The sequence below is a fragment of the Panthera uncia genome, chromosome A2, assembly GCF_023721935.1.
Source record: "Panthera uncia isolate 11264 chromosome A2, Puncia_PCG_1.0, whole genome shotgun sequence".
Lineage (NCBI taxonomy): Eukaryota > Metazoa > Chordata > Mammalia > Carnivora > Felidae > Panthera > Panthera uncia.
This window is the reverse complement of record NC_064816.1, coordinates 53497020-53517509: the sequence shown is the minus strand read 5'-3', so window position 1 is coordinate 53517509 and position 20490 is coordinate 53497020. Positions and strand designations below refer to the sequence as shown.

The 20490-nt window shown below is 41.4% G+C and overlaps 1 protein-coding gene across 2 annotated transcripts in view; it reads left to right on the top strand.

Moving 5' to 3' along the window:
• LSM3 (LSM3 homolog, U6 small nuclear RNA and mRNA degradation associated) overlaps window positions 1-19666 on the top strand; it is a 53285-nt gene extending 33619 nt beyond the window's left edge. Inside the window, exon 5 of one of the 2 annotated variants that reach the window (XM_049641071.1) lies at window positions 19127-19666. In XM_049641071.1, coding sequence (XP_049497028.1) covers window positions 19127-19156 — 30 coding nt within the window. In that variant the 3' untranslated portion in view covers window positions 19157-19666. The remainder of the gene's footprint in view (window positions 1-19126) is intronic. The other variant, XM_049641070.1, reaches the window with a different exon arrangement.
• The last annotated feature ends 824 nt before the right edge of the window (window positions 19667-20490 follow it).

The window sequence follows — 20490 nt, the reverse complement described above, 5'->3', positions numbered from 1 at the left end:
GTGAGCATTTCTTGTAGAGTGGGTCTACTAGCAATAGATTCTCTGTTTTTGTTTATATGAGAAAGTCTTAATTTCTCTTTGACTTTTGAAGTATAGATTTCTTGGATATAGACTTCTTGGTTGACCATTTTATTCTTTTAGTTCTTAGAATATGTCATGTCACTACCTTCCAGTCTACATGGTTTCTGAGGAGAAAATTATCAGTTAATCTTATTGAGGATGGCTTGTATGTGAAAAGTCATCTCTCTGTTGCTACTTGTGGGATTCTACCTTTGGCTTTCAGCAGGTTGACTATAATGTCTCTCAGTGAGGATCCTGAGGTTTATTAAGATTCTTGAACATGTATATTCATGTTTTGCATCAAATTTGGAAAGTTTTTGGTCACTATTCAAATATTTTTTTCTGTTCTTTTCTCTCTGCTTTCCTTCTGGGACTCCCATTATACATATGTTGGTATATTTGATGCTATACCACAGGTCTCTTAGGCTCTGTTCATTGTTGTTTAGTTTTTTCTTTCTGCTCTTTAGACTGAGAAATCTCAATTGACCCATTTTCAAGTTTGCTGATTCTTTCTCCTGGCTGCTCAAATATCCTGTTTATTTTTTCATGAATTTTTCATTTTAGTAATTATACTTTTCAACTTCTCTATCTGTGTATTGATCTGGGTATTGATCTCTTCTGTTGACCCATCATTCTCATGATTTCCTTTAGCTCTTTGAGGATATTTTAAATAGTTGGTTTATAGACTTTTTTTAGTAAGTACAATGAGTAGTGACACAAGGAAATGATGAACACCAATTGTAACCTTGGAAACAATTGCAGAAGTGGGGCCTGTAGCTTGTCCCGCAAACCCTTTTGTGTTTTTTGTAGAAAATGTAACTGGCAACCACCTCAAAGAATAAGTATCAACAAGGAGTGGAACTTAATGTAGGGCATCAGTGCTCCACCCATACTTACCTCTCCAGGTCTTACCATTTTAGTGCAGGCTTCCTTGACTTCCATCTGCCAGCTCCTGCATCTCTACCTGGGGGCTTTCTCTGGCTGCTGGAGACTGCTGTAATCACAAGCATGGTAGTCTAGAAAGTATGAGAGTATAAATACCCTACCCCTAACATCAGCCCGCAGCCAATTCCCCTCCTTGGGTAGGATATCACAGAAGATATCAGGATATCACTGTACTCTATGCTGGCTCCCAGACTCCCTAGTGGAATTAACCTCCAGTTTCCCACAGTGGTAACTTGTGTGATACCTACTTTATTGGCTCCTCCCCTCTCTATCTCAGTTCCTACTTCCATAGAAGTGCTTCCTGTCATGAAATAAACTACTCGCACTCAAATCCTTGGCTCAAGATCTGCTTCTTGGGGAACCCAGGCTAAGACACACCATGTCTGTCCTTCCCTCAGTGAAGCTTAGTATCTTCCTTCTGACTGCTTTCCTTCCCTTTCAAGCATAAAAATAGTTGGCATTTAGATGGACATAATGTTTTGTTCATTGAGTGGCTGCCCATTGCACTTGGAATAAAAAACCAAAACCAAAAGCCTCTTTAACATAGTCCACAGGACCCCACCACAATCTGACCTTAGCCTCCTTCTAGTCCCTCTTAGGCCCCTGTCCCCCTCACTCAATGGACCCAGCCCCACAGGCCTTCTTCTAGTTTTATAATATGCTCTGCCATGTCCCACCTCAGATTCTTTGCACATATTATTCTACCTGCAATGATCTTTCCATCATTTGCCACTTGGTGAATCATTACTTATCCTTCAGATTTTATCTTTAAAGCCACTTTTTTAAAAAAGGCTTTCTCCAAACTCGTAAAATAAGCCATTTCCCTCCATTATTCTCTTTCAGAGGGCATTTTGTCTTTCTATATTCTGCTTGTATTAAATCGTCTTGTATATTTTTGGTGTATTTATCTGATTAATATCTTTCTTTTAACCAAAGCACACAGAACTGTTGAGATGCACCCTAAAAGTCTCCAAAGCAGATGGGTGGCAGTGATGAGGCTCTGAGTGTTCAGGGGGAGGGAGGGGGATCTGCCAGGGGAACACAGAGCTCTGGGGCATGGCCTTTACTCCCGGTGATGGGGACATTGGGGTGAGGGTAGGATCATCATTTCCAAAAACTTTGTGAGATATCTTCTGTCTTGACCCTACAACCCCCACCCCCCAGTTTGTGCCTCATTTCTCTCATTTCTCTGCTCCTCTTGACGGAAAAGTTCTTCAAAGTAATTTTCTTCACCTCCTGTCTCCAATTGCTCTCCTCTCAGTCTCAAAATCAGGCTTTTGTACCCATTACTTCACTGAAAATGCCCATCAAGGCCAGCAATGACTTCCAAGTTGCTAAATCCCATGGCCAGTGGTCACTACTCAATCTTTCTTGGCTGATCAGCAGCAATGGACAATGTTGTTAACTCCCTCTTTCCTGAAGCACTCTCTTCCTCTTACAGAGCACCCCTCCTTCTCTGACCATGCTTAATACCTCCTCCTGCCTCTTGTAGATTTAAAATGCTTTTTGTAGGGTTCCCAGGTGGCTCAGTCACTAAAGTGTCCAATTCTTGGTTTTGGCTCAGGTCATGATCTCATGGTTCATGAGTTCAAGCCCCACATCGGGCTCTGTGCTGACACCACCAAGCCTGCTTGGGAGTCTCTCCCTCCTCTGTCTCTCTGCCCCTCCCCTGTTCATTCTCTATCTCTCAAAATAAATAAATAAAATAAAAAATAGAATAAAATAAAATAAAATAAAATAAAATAAAATAAAATAAAATGCTTCTTGTAGGCTGACAACTCCCAAATCACTATCACTATCACTACCTTGGGGCTCCTCCCTGGACTCCACACTCCATGTTCAGCTGCCTGCTTGGCATCCCACTTGGATAATTGTAAATGTGTCAACTTCAACATGTTCCAAACCAAACTTCCAATTCTCTCTCTACCCTAGCCTGCTCATCCTGTATTTTCTCCACTTCAGTGAATGGCAACCCCATCTGTCCACTAGCTCAGGCCAATTCTTGGGGTCCCTCTTGACTTCTCCCTATATCCAGTCCATCAGCACTGTAAGAGTTGCTCCTGCTCTTGCCTTTCTACAGTCCATTCTCAACCATGCAGCCTGAGTGACCTTTAAAAAGGTGAGTCCAGTCATGTCAGTTCTTGGCTCAAAAACTCCAGCTACTCCCATCTACTCAGAATAAATCCAAAGTCCCAACAAGAGTGTACAAGGCCCTGCGTGATCTGCCCCCATCTCTCTCCCTCATCTCCTACCCTTCTTCACCTCTCTCCCTTGGCTCCAGCCCCACTGGTTTCCCTGATGGTCCTAATATATAGCAAGCTCACTCCTGCCTCAGGGTTTTTGCACTGTTTCTTTCCTGCCTGTAGTCTTCCCCACAGATACTCCCAAGGCTTGTTCCTCTATTTCTTCAGATTTCTGCCCAAATTTGAGCTTCTCTGCAACACCTTCCTCAACAACCTGATCTCAACAGCAACCCCATGTCCTCAGAACTTCCAATGCCTTTAATCTACTTTATTTTTTTAAAGCACTTATCACCATTTAACATTTTATATATTCAATATTCTATTTTCTCTATATTCAATTAAGTTCTAGGTTCTCTACATTCTGTATTCCTCTTTATTATCCATCCCCCTTGCTGAGTAGACTAGGAGTTCCATGAAAGTGAAAGCTAGATGTCTGGTTCACCTCTGTGGCCCTCTGGAACAGGGCCTGCTAAAGGAGTGAATGAGGCCACAAATATTTATAGAGTAAGTCAACAAGTAAGTGGATTTATCGTCATTCCCGTGTGGGCCTCAGGAATGTATTAAGGAACTCATCTAGTAATTAGAGTTGTGAACTGGGATTCTTTTTTTTTTATCATTTGTTTTGTCATGAAAATATTTTGTGTTTCATATGTAGCACAGCAGCTCCCTCACACTGATCTATTGAAAGTCAGTCCTCAACACAAGGGTTTGTAAAAGAAAGAAAGAGAGAGGAAGGAAGGAAGGAAGGAAGGAAGGAAGGAAGGAAGGAAAAGAGAGAAAGAGAGAGGAAAAATGTTTTATCACTCTAACTATGGGGATGTATAAACTTTCGTATATTTACTATTGCAGGTGGTTTTGCAGACAACTATGAAGTATGTGTGCACCACAATTAATTCTAAGTACACTTTTCTTTAGGATTTTTATTTTACTTATTTTTATTTAGTAAGAACATGGTTTTATCATGGTGCTGTGCTCCAATTAAAATTTTCACCTGAAAAAGAAATGATGTTTTCTTTAAGAGTTGTATTTTAAACCAAATTTGCAATGGCCTTCACAAAAATGTCAGACATCGTACCTTTGGCAGAATGAACTTCAATGAGTTGGATTTTAAAAAACCAACATTATTGGAACCAAAGACTTTTCTATTTGAATCATTAATGCCATTAATATAAAACTATCATCATATGATAGTTCACAATGTTTCTTTTTTTTAAAAGAAGTTTTTGAAAGTAATCTCTATATCCAACGTGGGACTCAAACTCAGAACCATGAGATCAAGAGTTACACACTCCGCCAACTGAGCCAGCTAGGCTTCCCACAATGTTCTTTTTCTCATGGAACCAATACCAATCATGTCATTTTCTTTTTCACATGTACGTACATACAAAAAAAACCGCTAAATCTGAAAATGAGTGAATTATTTTTAAAAATACAGACATTTGATGTAAATAACAAGTCATGTTTCAGCTGGGATTCTAAAGAAATAGCTCATCTCTGGCTCCTTGCTTGCCCCTTTTATATGTTTTAAAGGCAGAAAAGCAAAACATTCACATTCTTGAAGATTTTACTCCTCCTCGAAGCCTGTTTTTTTTGGGGTGGGGGTTTGTTTGTTTTGTTTTTGTTTTTGTTTTTGTTTTTGCAGAGGGCAAAGGGGCCCTTGTTTTTCTTGTAGACCTGAGTCTCTGACACTGTCTCCCTGTAGGATCCTGAGCAAGTGCTGTCCTCTTGCTGGGTCTCATTTTCTCCCTCTGCAAAGCCTCCAAGGTCTCCCAGTTCTGGTGCTCTATGGTTTCCGCCTGGGAAGATGGCCATGGCACTGATATTTGACCTCACTGGGAAAATATGTCAGATAAGGAGGCCCTGCTATCTCAGCAACCTTCATCTTCACCTCCATTCCGTCACACAAAACCCAATGCCAGAGTTTTGAGACAGCCTCCCTCATTGATAAAGTGTCCCGAAACTTCTCAATGAGCCCACACACTGTAACTGCAATGATAATGGGCTATATCTGGCTCGCCCGGAATCATGCCCATGTTTCACAGAGTGCTATGGCTATCGGTTATCTGCTGAGCATGAATGACCAGAGGCAGAAAAAGCACAAGGAGCCCGTGCTGTCGAGAAGTGGAAGTGATTAATTTATGTCGCATGCTCCAGGGCTGGTCTTAGCAAGTGATAGGCAGAATGTATGTTGACAGCTGCCTTGGAGTTCACACCACACCGTCAGCACTCTGCAGGAAACAGATGACTTTAGGGCAGCTCTCAAGCTTGTTGACAGCTCAAGCTTTCTGATAAGGTTGTCAGAAAATGAAAAGGACAGTCCTAGGAAGTTGAGAGCTTCCTGGCCATGGATGGGATGTAGAAGAGGTTACAGATGCACTGAGTGGAGAGACCGTGTCTGTCTTGTTCTCCATGATGTCACCATAACCTAGCACGGCACCTTTCCTCCCTGCTCAGGGATTTGGGGCCAAGGCTTATCTACCAGGCATCAGTTAGGGCCACAGGAGGCAGAGCAAGAAAGAGGAGCTAGGCTAACCCTTAGAAGGAGAGCCAGGACCCAAGTGTCAGAGGAGCGGCCAAATCCAGAGATGATCAGAAAGAGGGAGGAATTCGGGGCAGAAAGAGAAGAATTCACAATAGAGGAGATGAGATACAGTGAAAACAAGTCAAGATCAAGTAAGATTGGAGGACAGAGATACTAACTGGTCACTTTTATAAGCCTGACAGGATGTGATGCCTGGTGCATTAGCCTGGCTTTAAAAATGCCCAGAAGTGGAGTGCTTACTGTGCCTTGCTATTCACACTGCCCTGTAAGAGCACCAGTGAGCGCACCTGTTCAGGAAGGCCAGTTCATAAAAACGGAGATGCTTAAGGGTCATGCCCCCTACCACCACCACCACACATGCAGAAAATTAAAGTACCTCTGTTAACATCCATGAAAAAAAATGAATATTCTTCTAACCTCATTTACCTACTTCATACAACATCAGCTGGAGGATCAGAACTACTTTTAGCCACTTTGGTGTTACTCTTTAGGCCCATTTGAGAAGAAGCCATAAAGTGTTGGCTCTCCAATCCTTCATCTCAATATAGCCCAAGCAATAAGGTATATCAGGCCCATGTAGGCCATCCACGTGATCCTGTCTTTCCTGTAGAATTTCAGGTAGTTGAATTGCAGCAGTGAAGAAAGCCTTGTAAACTGGTTGTGTAATGAGTCCACAACTCCAATACTGCCCACTCAGCTTGCATATTCTCTTGATGGCTCCGCCCCTAATCTTTTTACTTTGATTTGAATATAGCTTTCAGTCAGGCCAGAAAGAGCACTAAAAGCTCTATGTTCCCCAGTCTTCCCCCACACCGCCCAAAAGCTCGAGGCCCATTGGGCTTTGGCATCAGTCTGAAAAGATCACGTTCTCTCTTTCTACCCGGAGTGCGACACAGGAAGGAGGCTGACCTGGGTGGGGTGATTTGAGGAAACTGGATGACTTCCCAGCCTCTCATGAGTCAGGTGTTCATGGCCTCATTCTTTTGTTCAAAGTGAATTCCTGGAACATAACCCGTTTTGTGATATCAATGCAAAAACACCTTCAGTGCCAAATGATGTCTTTTGGGGTCACATCAGTGGACCCTCCAGGCAGCCTGCTCTTCACAATGGGAGAGGTGGGTGAGCAAAGGCAGCCGGGAGTCTGTTTTTGCAGGGTCTCCGGGGCAATAGTGAGAAGTGTGGATTTTGAGCAATGGGAAGTTATTAGGGAGTTTAAAGCAGTGACAGGCCATGATCTGGGTACTCGTTTTTAGAAGGTGTTTCTGTCAGCTGAGTGGCTAAGGGACTGGAGGGAATGAGTGGATGAGGGAACCTGGCGAGGAGGCGATTCATTCATTCTCTAAGTCTGTGCTGCACTCCAGCTTTATGGGTGGAAGGCCATGGGAATAAGGCTCTCTATCCTCCTGGAGCTCAAGGGGCAGAAGGAAAACAAACAAACAAACAAAAGTAAGCACTCAAAAGAGATCAGTTCAAACCGGGATAAATGCTGCGCAGAAAATAAAACACGTGCTATGATAGAGTGACTAAGGGGAGAGGTGGTGGTCACGTTGGGGGGTTGCAGGGATGGCCTTTCTGAGGAAGTGCCATTCTCACCAACACCTAAATAAGGGGAATGAGTGAGTCATGTGAAAATGTGAAGTGGGGATGGGGGTGGGGTGTTCTAGGCAGAGGAAACCATGAGTACAAAGACCCATGTGCAACTGGGGGGTGGTGAGTGAGGACTGGGGCCCAAACAAGGGTAGAGAGGTAGGCAGGATCCAGCCAGCCCAGGCAGCTCCTTGACACCCGTGGTTAGGAGTTTGAGCTTTATTCAGTGGCAATGAGGAGCCATTATAAACTTTCAAACAGAGGCACCAAAGAGCAACAAACTACAGCCCATGGGCCAAATCCAGACTGCTGCCTGTTTTTTGTAAATAAAGTTTTATTGGAACCCAGTCTCACCAATTTATTTCCATATGGTCCATGGCTGCTTTCATGCTACAAAGGCAGAGCTGTATTGGGGACAGATGGTAAAATCCTGGCCCACAAATAGTAAAATACTTATTCTCTGGCCCTTAACAGAGTAGTTCGCTGACTCCTGATCTAATTGATATTTTAGAAGGTAATCTGGCTGCCCTCTGAGGTAGTGCCATGGAGTAAGGTTATGAGGACGTGCTGCAGGACACAGAGGAAGGTGGGGGCTTTTCTTAGCATCCGTCCTTGTTGGCTGATGTTCTCTCCGCCATCGGAGAGAGGGGGGATGGTGGACTCATCTCTCGGGGTGCGCATTGCTCTGAATACAGAGACAATGTCTGTGCAGGGGTTGCTGCCTGCCGTACTGTGACCAGCCGAGCAGACTCTGCCTCGCCCGGTGAACTTGGCAAGAGAAGTTAATCACTGCTTGTGGGGCCTCCACCCAAACCATAACCGCCTGTCTTTTGTCTGCGGCACCTCGTCACCAATTTGGGGCTTAGAGACAGCGCAGGCCAAGCAGCTGTTTCCCATTACCTGCTTGTCCCATTTCAGCAGCCCGTCGTGACTGCCAGGCATGCCCACACCACTCCCAACAGAGAGCAAGAGACACTGTGAGAAACGGATCTCGTTTCCAAATTTTAGGGCAGATTGGTTTTGTTTTGTTTCTTGAGAAAAACATCAAATAAGTAAAATAGTTGAGCATTGTGTTAGAAAACTAACCCCAAACATCTGGGTTCTCTGTACCATGGGAGCTTATTTTCATTCCTTTGGTTGTAACTGATAAATATTCACAGGATAATTGAGTTAGTACATTTTTTTAGAAGGAAAACCATCCGTGTTATATAAAGAAATGGTGGAGATGAAGGCAGGGATAAGAGAAGACTCACTATAGGTGGGGTGGGAGGTCAGAATGTACTTCACATTTATTTCAACAAACATTTATTTATTTTTATTTTTTTAAGTTTATTTACTTACTTTGAGAGACAGAAAGAGAGAGAGAGAGGGAAAGGGGCAGAGAAAGAGGGAGAGAGAATCCCAAGCAGGCTCCACGCTGTCAGCACAGAGCACGATTCAGGGCTTGATCCCACGATTGGAGATCACAACCCAAGCTCTTAGTCTGTTGCTCAACCAACTGAGCCACCCAGGTGCCCCTCAACAAGTGTTTATTGAGCACCTACTCTTTGCCAACCACTGTCAGGTGCTGGGGAATCTGAGTTAAATAAAATGAGGTTCCTGCTGTCTGGGGCCTCACAATCTGGTAACGAATAAAACAGCAGCAATACGATAAGATAACAAAAACAAAGCACTTGTAATAGCTCTTTCATCCCTACAACATCCCTGTCACATGGATATCATCATTCCAATTAAAAATTTTTTTATGTTAATTATTTATTTTTGAGAGAGAGAGTGTGTGTGTGAGCAGGCGAGGGGCAGAGAGAAAGGGAGACACAGAATCGGAAGCAGGCTCTAGGCTCTGAGCTGTCAGTACAGAGCCCAACGCGGGGCTCAAACCCACGAACCGTGAGATCATGACCTGAGCCGAAGTCGGACATTCAACCGACTGAGCTGCCCAGGCGCCCCAATTTTAAATTGAGATTTGAAGGGTAAATGTTGGAGTTGGGATTGGAAACCATATCTGTCTGCCATTAGAGCCTTTTGCTGCCCCTCCGATTGGTAGAACTAGACCAGTCAGTGTAAGTTCAGAAAAGGTAGGTTTCAGTTTAGGAACAAAAGGGGCTACTTTGGAAGGTGATGAGCTGTGTGTGAAGAGCAGAGTGTAAATAGAAGCATATGGAGGGATGGCTGGATCCAGAGCCTCAAAAGATATTGTCAGAAATTAGTCTTTCTCCACATTTTGACTCCACTTTCCCCTAGTTTGGCTTCCATATCCGGTGGGTCCTTCCTCATGGAGTGGCCAGGGTGCCCCCAGCAGCTCCAGGCTAACATTCTATCTGCTTAGAAGCCTTAACAGAAAGAGGGCAATTTTTCCCAATAGTTCCAGCAAAAGTCCCAGGATTAACTCTGGCCTGGCTTGAGTCACATGCCCATCTCTGAGCCAATCCCTATAGCCATGAATGTAGGAGTCTTACTGAGTAAACTTATCCAACCATATGGACTGAGGACAGTCCCCAACCCCATGTTCTGAGGTCCCCCAGTGCAGCTCCTCTCAATGATACAAAGGCACTGGCTCTTTGGGACCTTCAGATGGGAGGTCATGGTAGTTCAACAGGCTTGGTTAATCACTCACTGTGTGACTTTGAGTAAATATCATCCTCTCTCTGAGCCTCATCCATAAGCTGGCTATTCATCACATCTTCCTTGCTGGCTGAAGGCATGCTCACCACAGTGCCTGGCCCAGGAAATGATGCCCAACAACCCCAGGGAGGGACTTATGTGAGAAGAGGCGGGGTGAGTTGGGACAAGATAATCTCAGGACCAGGATGCAGGGATGGGTAATATATGGGTGGATGGCCAGTGATTTGGCCAAATGGACAGTCGTTAGGCCACGTCTGAATGCATGACAGATGCTGAGTTTCCATATTGAGCTCCTGGAATAGAAGCCACTCCGACAAGGGCTGTTTGTAAAGGCCAAGCCAAGCTTGCTTCCCTCTTCGGCTTCTTAAGCTCCAGCCAGATCACCAGAAAGCAGCATTCCCAGAATGAATTGGCTCAGCTCCTTACAGAAATGCTGCCAGAAAAGGACAATTAGCTATGGGCCTTTGGCTTTTATAGGGGTCTGCATTAGACACAGCTGGAGTGGGAGGAAATGCACATTCAGGGCCTTGTTTGTGGCCCCCTTAGAGGAAAGGTGGGGCTGTGTGGCAGAGCAAGCATGAGACTGCAGCCAGCCTGCCTGCACTAAATCCTGGCTCTGCCCATAGCAAGCCATGTGATTCTGGGCAGGACCTCAATTTTCTCATCTGTAGTTTAGGGGAGACGATGATAAAAATCATAGCTGCCTCAAAGGTTTGTTGTAAGGATCCCACATAATAATTCAAGCCATTTTTACAGGTCAAAAAAATGTTACTGTCAGCAATTTCTTATGGGTCAACCTGAAATTCTTGACCCAGAGTATGTGTTAACCATTGACATACGCTATCCACGGCCCTCCCAACGATCTTACGATGAGGGTACTGGCAGGCCTGCATTACAGGCCAGAGAGCAGAAGAGCAGCATAGCCGCCATCCTGAAGCCTGTACTCTGTGCCAGCCAGTAGGAAAATCAAACGTCAGAGAGGCAGAGCTCTCCGCCAGGGGTCGCGCAGACAGAGCTGGGCCTACAACCAGGGGCTGGCAAGTTTTCTTTGCTTATACATTTCTGGCTCCTGCAGCAGGATTGTTTCTAGAAGACATGATCCTTCATTCTATCAGAGTCCCTTATATGAGGATCTAGGTGATAAATTTCTCTCAGAAGTCAGTGCCAAGGAAAACAAACTTGTCCCTTCTAGTGAACTGGTATGTTTCCTTTAATCAGAGAAACCTATGAGAACAGGGCAAGATACCTGGGTTGGGTTTCCAGAGCAGGTGAATTTTTATTATCTTTATTGTGGGGCATTTAATACATAATTGCATAAAGTGCATCACATGGACAATCCCCTTGCTACTCAAAATGTGGTCCATGGACCAGCTGCAAAGGCATCACCTGGGAGCATATCAGAAATGTAGAATCTCCAGCTCCTCTTGAGACCTGCTGAATCCAAATCCGCATTTTAACAAGTTGGTCAGGTAACTTGTAGGCACATTTCATATTGAGGCATCCTGCGCCGTAGCATTTAATTTCCACCACATCCAGTGAGATAAAGACTATTTTCCCCATTTTATGAATAAGTAGTCCGTTTATTGAAGTGAAGCCACCTGACTCAGGCCACACAACTAGGATTCTGACTGATTCTGGAGCCTGCACTGTTACCACTGCCCAGCCCCTGGAAAGTAGGAGGAAGTGTCATGAGCAAAGGCCTAGGGGAAGACTGAGAACCTTGGGACAGATTATTGACAGTGTTTCTTGGCCAACTTAAAGCTCTGGGCACCTTTCCCAGAGATTCAAGGAACTTAGACCTGGCAGAACTCCTGGATGCCCAAGTTCAGGTGACAGTCTACAGCCTTGGAATCAAGTGCTATTGTAGAGGTGAAGAGGAGAGGCTTTGGGGTCAAATCAAAACCCACCAGGTGAGCATCCTCAGGCCTGCTGATATAACCTTGCTGAGTCTCAGTTTCCTCACTTGTAAATAGAGCCAAGGGTATCCACTGTGTCAAATTCCTGGGAGGATAAAACAATCTTATGACATTAAATTCCTTCATCCAGTGCATGACAAACAGCATAATAAATGTTAACTGGAATTAACAAATGAGCACGCGTGCACACACACACACACACACACACGCACACACGCACACAAGGGAACCCTCTTATTCATAACATGGAGTTACCAAACTAGTCACAAGTAATTTGAAACTGATGTAATGTGCTGAATCTTCCTCCATGAAGTGGAAACTGGGCAGCCAAATGGTCAGGTGAAAAATATGACTCTGCTCTTGAAGTTGCTTGTGGATGGAGTCCAACCCCATGGGGCTCCTGCTCTTCCCAGGACATTTTTGTACTGTCTTTGCCTGGTTTGGCATCAGGGTCATACTAGCTTTAAAAAATGAATTGAGAAGAGTTACCTCTTTGTGATGATCAGTTTTATGTGTTAGCTTGGTTAGGCTGCAGTACCTAGTTATTTGAACATTAGGTGTTCCTGTGAAGATATTGTTTTAAGTTTATTTATTTTGAGACAGAGAGAGTTCAAGAGCTTGGGGGAGGGGGGGTACAGAAAGAGGGAGAGAAAGACAATCCCATGCAGGCTCCATGCCATCAGCTCAGGGCCTGATGCAGGCCTTGAACTCATGAACTGTTCTGATCTGAGCTGACATCAAGAGTCGGATGCTTAACTGACTGATCCACCCAGGTGCCCCATGCTGTGAAGAAATTTTGTGGATCTGATTAACATTCATAATCCGATGACTTTAAGTAAAGGAGATGATCCTAGATCATCTCTGGCATCCTGTTTCAATCAGTTGAAAGGCCTTAAAAGCAGAGCTGAGGTGTCTTCGAAGGAGAGGAAATTCTGCCGGGGACTGCAGCTTCAGTTTGTGCCCAAATGCTGACAGCCTGACCTACAGATTCCAGATTTGCCTAGACAGCCTCCACAGATGTGTGAGCCAATTCCTTGCACTAAATCCATATGCATTCATACAGAAAGACATAAATGTATGGTTCTGTTTCTCTGGTTGAACCCTAACCGAAACAGACTTTGGTACCAGAAGTAGTTCTGGGAAAATGCAATCTGAAGGAAGAGTTTTTTTGAATTGGTTCTGGTTTTTCCAAAGTTGGTTCTCTGATGTGATTACAGTTAAGAACACTAATGAGTATTTTCAGTGGTAGAGGATGCTGGTAGACCATGGTATAATGTGGCACTACAGGTATACAAAATATGGCCATTGCATAATACAAGGAAAAGTATGTCTGGAATGCAAGAGATCCATTAGGCTGTCTCCTAATATCATGTAATTAAAGTAAATGGAAAGTGACAACAATCCAATTCAGGCAGAACTATCAGTGGCCCAGACCATTCAGGAATGAAGGTTTGGGTCACCCAAACCTTGATAAAGAAACATGACCAGCCGAGGGCAAATGGACTATGGAATGGGTAGTAGAAGTACATAGTTATGAACACCAACTACAATCAGCTGACCAGTTGTGGAAATGGGGGATATAATAGTTATGAGTATTTCTTCATTATTTTGTTATGAATATGTTTGTGTAGATCTTAAGCAAATATTTTTGTTTCAGCATGGGTCCACCTCCTTTGTCCACTTATCATCTAACATAAGACGTATTAATAATAGTTAACTTTATATTACAGTATTTAAGTTACAGGGTATCAAGGGGGAGAAAACATCACTCAATGACTTTGTATTTTCTTCAGGGGAAACAGTATATTTTCAGTTGTATACGAAACAGTTATATCAGGGCACCTGGTGGCTCTGTCCACCAGTGTCTGACTCTTGATTTCGGCTCAGAGTATGATCTCATGGTTGTGAGATTGAGCCCTGTGTTGGGCTCTGCACTGACAGAATGGAGCCTGCTTGGGATTCTCTCTCTCCCTCTCTCTTTCTCTGCCCCTCCCCAGTTTGTATGTGCATGCTCTCTCTCTCAAAATAAATAAATAAACATTTTAATTTTTTTCTTTTAACTTGTTTTATTTTTTATTTTTTTAAATTTACATCTAAATTAGCATATAGTGCAACAATGATTTCAGGAGAAGATTCCTTAGTGCTCCTTACCTATTTAGCCCATCCCCCCTCCCACCACCCCTCCCATAAGCCTCAGTTTGTTCTCCATATTTATGAGTCTCTTCTGTTTTGTCCCCCTTCCCTGTTTTTATATTATTTTTGTTTCCCTTCCCTTATGTTCATCTGTTTTGTCTCTTAAAGTCCTCATATGAGTGAAGTCATATGATTTTTGTCTTTCTCTGACTGACTAATTTCAGTTAGCATAATACCCTCCAGTTCCATCCACGTAGTTGCAAATAGCAAGATTTCATTCTTTTTGATTGCCGAGTAATACTCCATTGTATATATATACCACATCTTCTTTATCCATTCATCCATTGATGGACATTTGGGCTCTTTCTGTATTTTGGCTATTGTTGATAGTGCTGCTAGAAACATTGGGGTGAATGTGGCCCTTCGAAACAGCATAGCTGTATCCCTTGGATAAATGCCTAGTAGTGCAATTTCTGGGTTGTAGGGTAGTTCTATTTTTAGTTTCTTGAGGAACCTCCATACTGTTTTCCAGAGTGCCTGCACCAGCCTGCATTCCAAATTAAATAAACATTTTTTAAAAAGAATAGTTATATCATGTTACGTGAAGCTATGATGTAGCTCTTCTTTTTTTGGAGATTGTATATGGTTTAAGGAAATATGTATGGGTGCCAAGTTGACAAGGCATGACTGTGATGGTCAGTCTTATCTGTCAGCTTGGCTAGGCTATAGTCCCCAGTTATTCCATTAAACACAATCTAAGTGTTGCTGTGGAGGTATTTTATAGATTGATTATCATTCATAATTCATTCAGTTGACTTTAAGCAAAGGAGATTATTTTAGATTATCTGGGTAGGCCTAATTCAATCAACTGAACTGTTTATAGAAGCAGAACCAGTGGTTTCCCTGAAATTCTGCCTGTGGACTGCAGCATCATGTCATGGCCAAGAGTTCCAGCCTGCCCTTACTGGCTGCCACCCTCTGGGTGTTGGAGTGCCTAGCCAGCCACCACAGCAGCATAGGCCAATTCCTTGCAATAAATCTATATATTTGTTGGATTCTATTTCACTGACTGAATTCTGACTGATACACACCTCTTCTATTTTCAGGGAGATTGTGTAGAATTGGTATTGATTCTTCTTTGAATGTTTAGTAGTTTCTCCAATAAAATTATCTGAGCCTGGAGTTGGTTTTTTTTTTTTTGAGACTTTAAAAAATTATATATTGGATTTCCTTAATAGTTATAGGGCTATTGAAATTATTTCATATTGAATGAGTTGTAGTAGTTTGTGTTTTACAAGAAATTGGTCCATGGTCTAACTTATGTATGTAAATTGTACTATTCCCTTATTCTTTTGATGAGGGTGGGGAATGTCATATTATCCTCGGTTTCCTAATGTTGATAATTTGTGTCTATTTTTCCTCTGTCAGTCTTGCTGGAGACTTGGCAATTTTATTTATCTTATTCAAAGAACCAGGTCCTTGTTTCACTGATTTTCTCTATTTTTAAATGTTTTCCCCCGCCCTGAGTTTTATTGAGATATAATTGACATATAACATTATGTAGGTTTGAGGTGTTCAACATAATGATATGATGTATGGATATATAGTAAAATGACCCCCACGATAAGTTTAGTTAATGCCCATCATCTCACATAGTTTTAATTTTTTTCTTGTGATAAGAACTTTAAGATCTACTCTCTTAGCAATTTTCAAACAAACAATACAGTAATGTTAACTATAGTCACCATGCTGTATATTACATCCCCAGAACTTATCTTAGAACTGGAAGTTTGTACTTTTTGACCATCTTCACCCATTTCCCTACTCCCTATGCTGGCAACTACCAATGTGTTCTCTGTTTCTATGGGTTTGGTTTTTTATAAGTTCCAAATTCCGCATACAAGTGAAATCATATGATATTTTTCTCTCTGTCTGACTTATTTCACATAGCATAATTCCCTCAAAGTCCATCTATGTTGTTGCAAATGACAGTATTTCCTTCTTTTTTATAGCTAAACAATATTCCATTGTATGTGGGTGTATATCACATTTTATACATATATATACATATATACTGTGCGTGTGTATGTGTGTGTATGTGTGTGTGTGTGTGTGTGTGTGTGTGTAAACCACGTGTTCTTTGTCCATTCATCCATTGACAGACACTTGGTTATCTTCATATCTTGGCTGTTGTATATAATACTGTAATGAACATGGGAGTGCATATATCTCTTTGAGAATGGTTTCATTTCCTTCAGATATATACTCAGAAGTGGAATTGCTGGATCACATGGTAGTTGTATTTTTAATTTTTTGAAGAACCTCCATACTGTTTTCCACAGTGGCTGCCCCAGTTTACATTCCCACCTACAGTGCATGAGGGTTCCCTTTTCTCCACATCCTCGCCAACACTTGTTACTTCTTGTCTTTTTGATTCTAACTGTTCTGACGGGTGGGAAGTGACATCTCACTGTAGTTTTGATTTGCATTTCCTTGGTCATTAGTAATGTTGAGCACCTTTTCATGTGTCTGTTGGTCATTTGTATGTCTTCTTTGGAAAAATGTCTGTCTATTCAGGTCTTCTTCCTATTTTGAAATCTGATTGCTTTTTTTGCTATTGACTTGTGTGAGTTCTTTGTTTATTTTGGATATGAACCCCTTATCAGATGATATGATTTGCAAATTTTTTTCTCCCATTTGATAGGTTGCCTTTCTACTTTTTGATGGTTTCCTGTGCTGTGCAGAAGCTTTTTAGTGTGAGGTAGCTCCACTAGTTTATCTTTGCTTTTGGTGTCAAATATAAAACATCATTGCCAAGACTGATGCCAAGGAGCTTACCCCCTATGTTTTTTTTCTATGAATTTTATAGTTTTAAGTCTTACACTCAAGTCTTTCATTCATTTTGAGTTGATTTTTGTCCATGATATAAAATGGGGGTCCTGATTCACTCTTTTGCATGTGGCTGTCCAGTTTTCCCAACCCCATTTATTGAAGAGAGTGTCCTTTCCTCATTGTATATCCTTGGCTCTTTTGTCATAAATTAATTGACCATATATACATGGGTTTATTCCCTGGCTTTCTGTTTTGTTCCATTGACATACGTGTCTGTTTTTATGCTTACACCATACTGTTTTGACACTGTAATTTTGTAATATAGTTTGACATCAAGAAATGTGATATCGATTTTCTCTATTTTTAATCTCTTTGATGTCTGCTACTTACTAATTTATTCTTTCTGGTTTGCTTTGCTTTGCTCTTTTTCCTAAGTTCTTGACATGGAAGCTTAGATTATTGATTGGAGATTTTTCCTCTTTTGTAAGTGATGCATTTAATTCTACGAATTTCCTTCTCAGCACTGTGTTAACTCTTTCCCATAAATTTTGATATGTCGTGTTTTTTTTCATTCAGGTCAATGTACTTTTATTACCCTAGAGACTTCTCTTTAACCCATGGATTGCCTGGGAATGTGATTTTTAGTTTCCAAGTGTCTGGAGCTGTTCATGTTATTTTTCTGTTACAGATTTGTAGTTGATTCCACTGCGGTCAGGGAATATATTCTGTATCATGTCAATTCTTTTAAATTTGTTGAGTTTTTTATGGCCCAGGATATAATCTATCTTGATATATGTTCCATGGGTACTTGAAAATAATGTGTATTCTGCTGGTGGTGGCGGAGTGTTGGTTGGTGTGATGTAGCATTCTTCTACATCCTTGCTGATTTTCTGTTTAGCTGTCTAGCCATCATTGAAAGAGGGCTGTTGAAAACTCCAACTATAATTATGAATTTGTCTATTTCTCTTTTCAGTTCTATCATTTTTTGCTTTACATATTTTGCAGCTCTCATTTGGTACGTACACATTTAGGGTTGCTGTGCCTTCTAGGTGGATTGATTCTTTTATCATTATATAATGTCCCACTCTGTTTCTGGTAATTTCCTTTCTCCTGGAGTCTACTTTACGAGACATCAATATAGACACTCCTGCGTTGGTTTAAGTAATGTTTTCATGTTGTATCTTTTTCCACTCTTTTGCTTTCAACTTGACTATACCATTATATTTGAAGTGAATTTCTTATAGACAGCATAGAGTTGGTTTCTGTTTTTTAATCTACTCTGCCAGTCTCTGTTAATTTGTATAGTTAGGTCATTTAAATTTAATGTAAATGATGATATTATAGGGCTTAGGTCTGCCATTTTATTTTTTGTTTATTTTCTGTTTTCAATTTATTTGTTTGCTGTTTCTTAAAATTTTTTTTTAACATTTATTTATTATTGAGAGACAGAGAAAGAGCATGAGCAGGGGAGGGGCAGAGAGAGAGGGAGACACAGAATCCGAGGCAGGCCCCAGGCTCTGAGCTGTCAGCACAGAGCCCGACACGGAGCTCGAACTCACAACCGTGAGATCATGACCTGAGCTGAAGTCGGACGCTTAACTGACTGAGCCACCCAGGCGCCCCTTGTTTGCTCTTTGTTACCTGCCGGTGCCTTACTTGAACATTTTTTTAGAATTCCATATTGATTTATCGATAGTGTTTCTGAGTATATCCCTGTATAGATTTTTTTATTGGTTGTTGTAAGTGTTGAATTGTACACACAAAACTTATCAGTCTATTGATGTCATCATTTTACTAGTTGAAGTATATAAACCTTAGTGCCCTTTATGTCTCTTTGCCCCATTTATTTATAATATAAATATTATATAATATATATAACATAACTGTCTAAGATGTTTCTTCTGTATACATGTAGAACCATAGCAACCAGTGTTATAATTTATGCTTCACCCACCAGACATAATTTGGGAAACTCCAGAGAAGAAGGAAAGCCTATTTTATTTACTCATATTTCTGCTTACTGTGTGCTTTCTTTTTTTTTTTCCTGATGTTTCAAAGTGATTTTTATTATTATTCTTATTACCTTTCTGTTTAGAGGACTTCTTTTAGCCATTCTCTTAAGGTAAATATGCTGGTGACAAATCTCTTAGTTTCCCTTCATCTGAGAATTACTCGATATCCTCTTTATTCCTAAAGAATACTTTTACTGGTTACAGGATTCTGGGTTGATGGTTGTTTTCTTTCAGCTCTTGAAAAATACTACCCTGTTTGTCTGACTTCCATTGTTTCTGATGAGAAAACTGCTGTCTTCGAATTCCTTCTTCTTTATAGGTAAAGTATAGTTTTTCTCTGATGGTTTTTAAGATGTTTTTCTTTGTTTTTAGTTTTCATAAGTTTAATTGTGATGTATCTTATTGTGGATTTCTTTGGATTTATCTTATTTGACATAGCCTAAGCTTTTTAAATCTGTAGGCTTACTTCTCTTGACAAACTTGTGAAGTTTTCAGCTGTTATTTCTTTTCTTTCTTTCCACTTTATTTAGGCATGATTGATATACAAAAACCCTGCACATAATTAACGTGTATAATTTGGTGAGTTTGGACATATGTATACACTCACATTACCATCACCCTAATCAAGGTAATAAACATATTGATCACTTCTAAAAATTTCCCTATGTCCCTTTGTGTTGATTTGTTTGTCTACCTGTTTGTTTTGTGGTAAGAACACATAACGTGAGACCTGCCCTCTTAACAAATGTTTAAGTTCATAATGTCCCCTCATTTCTTCTAGTGCTTATTGAGCCCCATGCCCTTGCTCCGCCCCTTCTGGAACTCTAATGACACAAAGGTTGGATCTTTTGTTATAGTCCCACAGAGCCCTGATGCTCTGTCCTCTTTTCTTTTCCTGTTTGTTTTCTCTCTGCTGTTCAAATTGGGTAATTTCTATGGTTCTATCTTCCGGTTCACTGATTCTTTCCTCTGTCCCCTCCATTCTCTGCTGAGTCCACCTTCTGAACTTTTATTTAGGTTATTTTATTGTGTTTAGGACTTAAATTTCTAAAATTTCCATTGGGTTTCCTTTATATTCTCTATTGCTTTGTTGAGGCTTTTTATTTATTTCAGTTATTTCAAGTTTATTCATAATTGCTTGTTGAAACATTTTTAATGATGGCTGTTTTCAGACTTTTGTCAGGTAATTCTAACATCTGTCTCATCTTCGTGTTAGCATCTACTGATTTTTTTTTATTCATTCAATCTGAAATCATCCTGTCTCTTGGTATAATGAGTGATTTCCTATTGAAACCTGGATATTTTTGTATTATTTAAACCTCCTGTTTAGCTGGGTTTCTTTGACACCATTTCCACAGGAGAAGGGGGTGGGTGGTGGCAAATCCTCATTACTGACAATAGGAGCTAGAAGTCTGGGTTTCCCACTCAGCCTCTATTGAAACCCAAGGGGGGAGGTTCCTCATTACTGCTGGGTTGAGCTGAGAATCCTGGCTCCCCATGGGTCTCTATTGACACTCTCCATTACTGCTGGGAGATGGTGAAAGCCTTGACTCCCACTAGAAGTCCTTTGACACCACCCCAGTGGGGAGTGGGAGGAA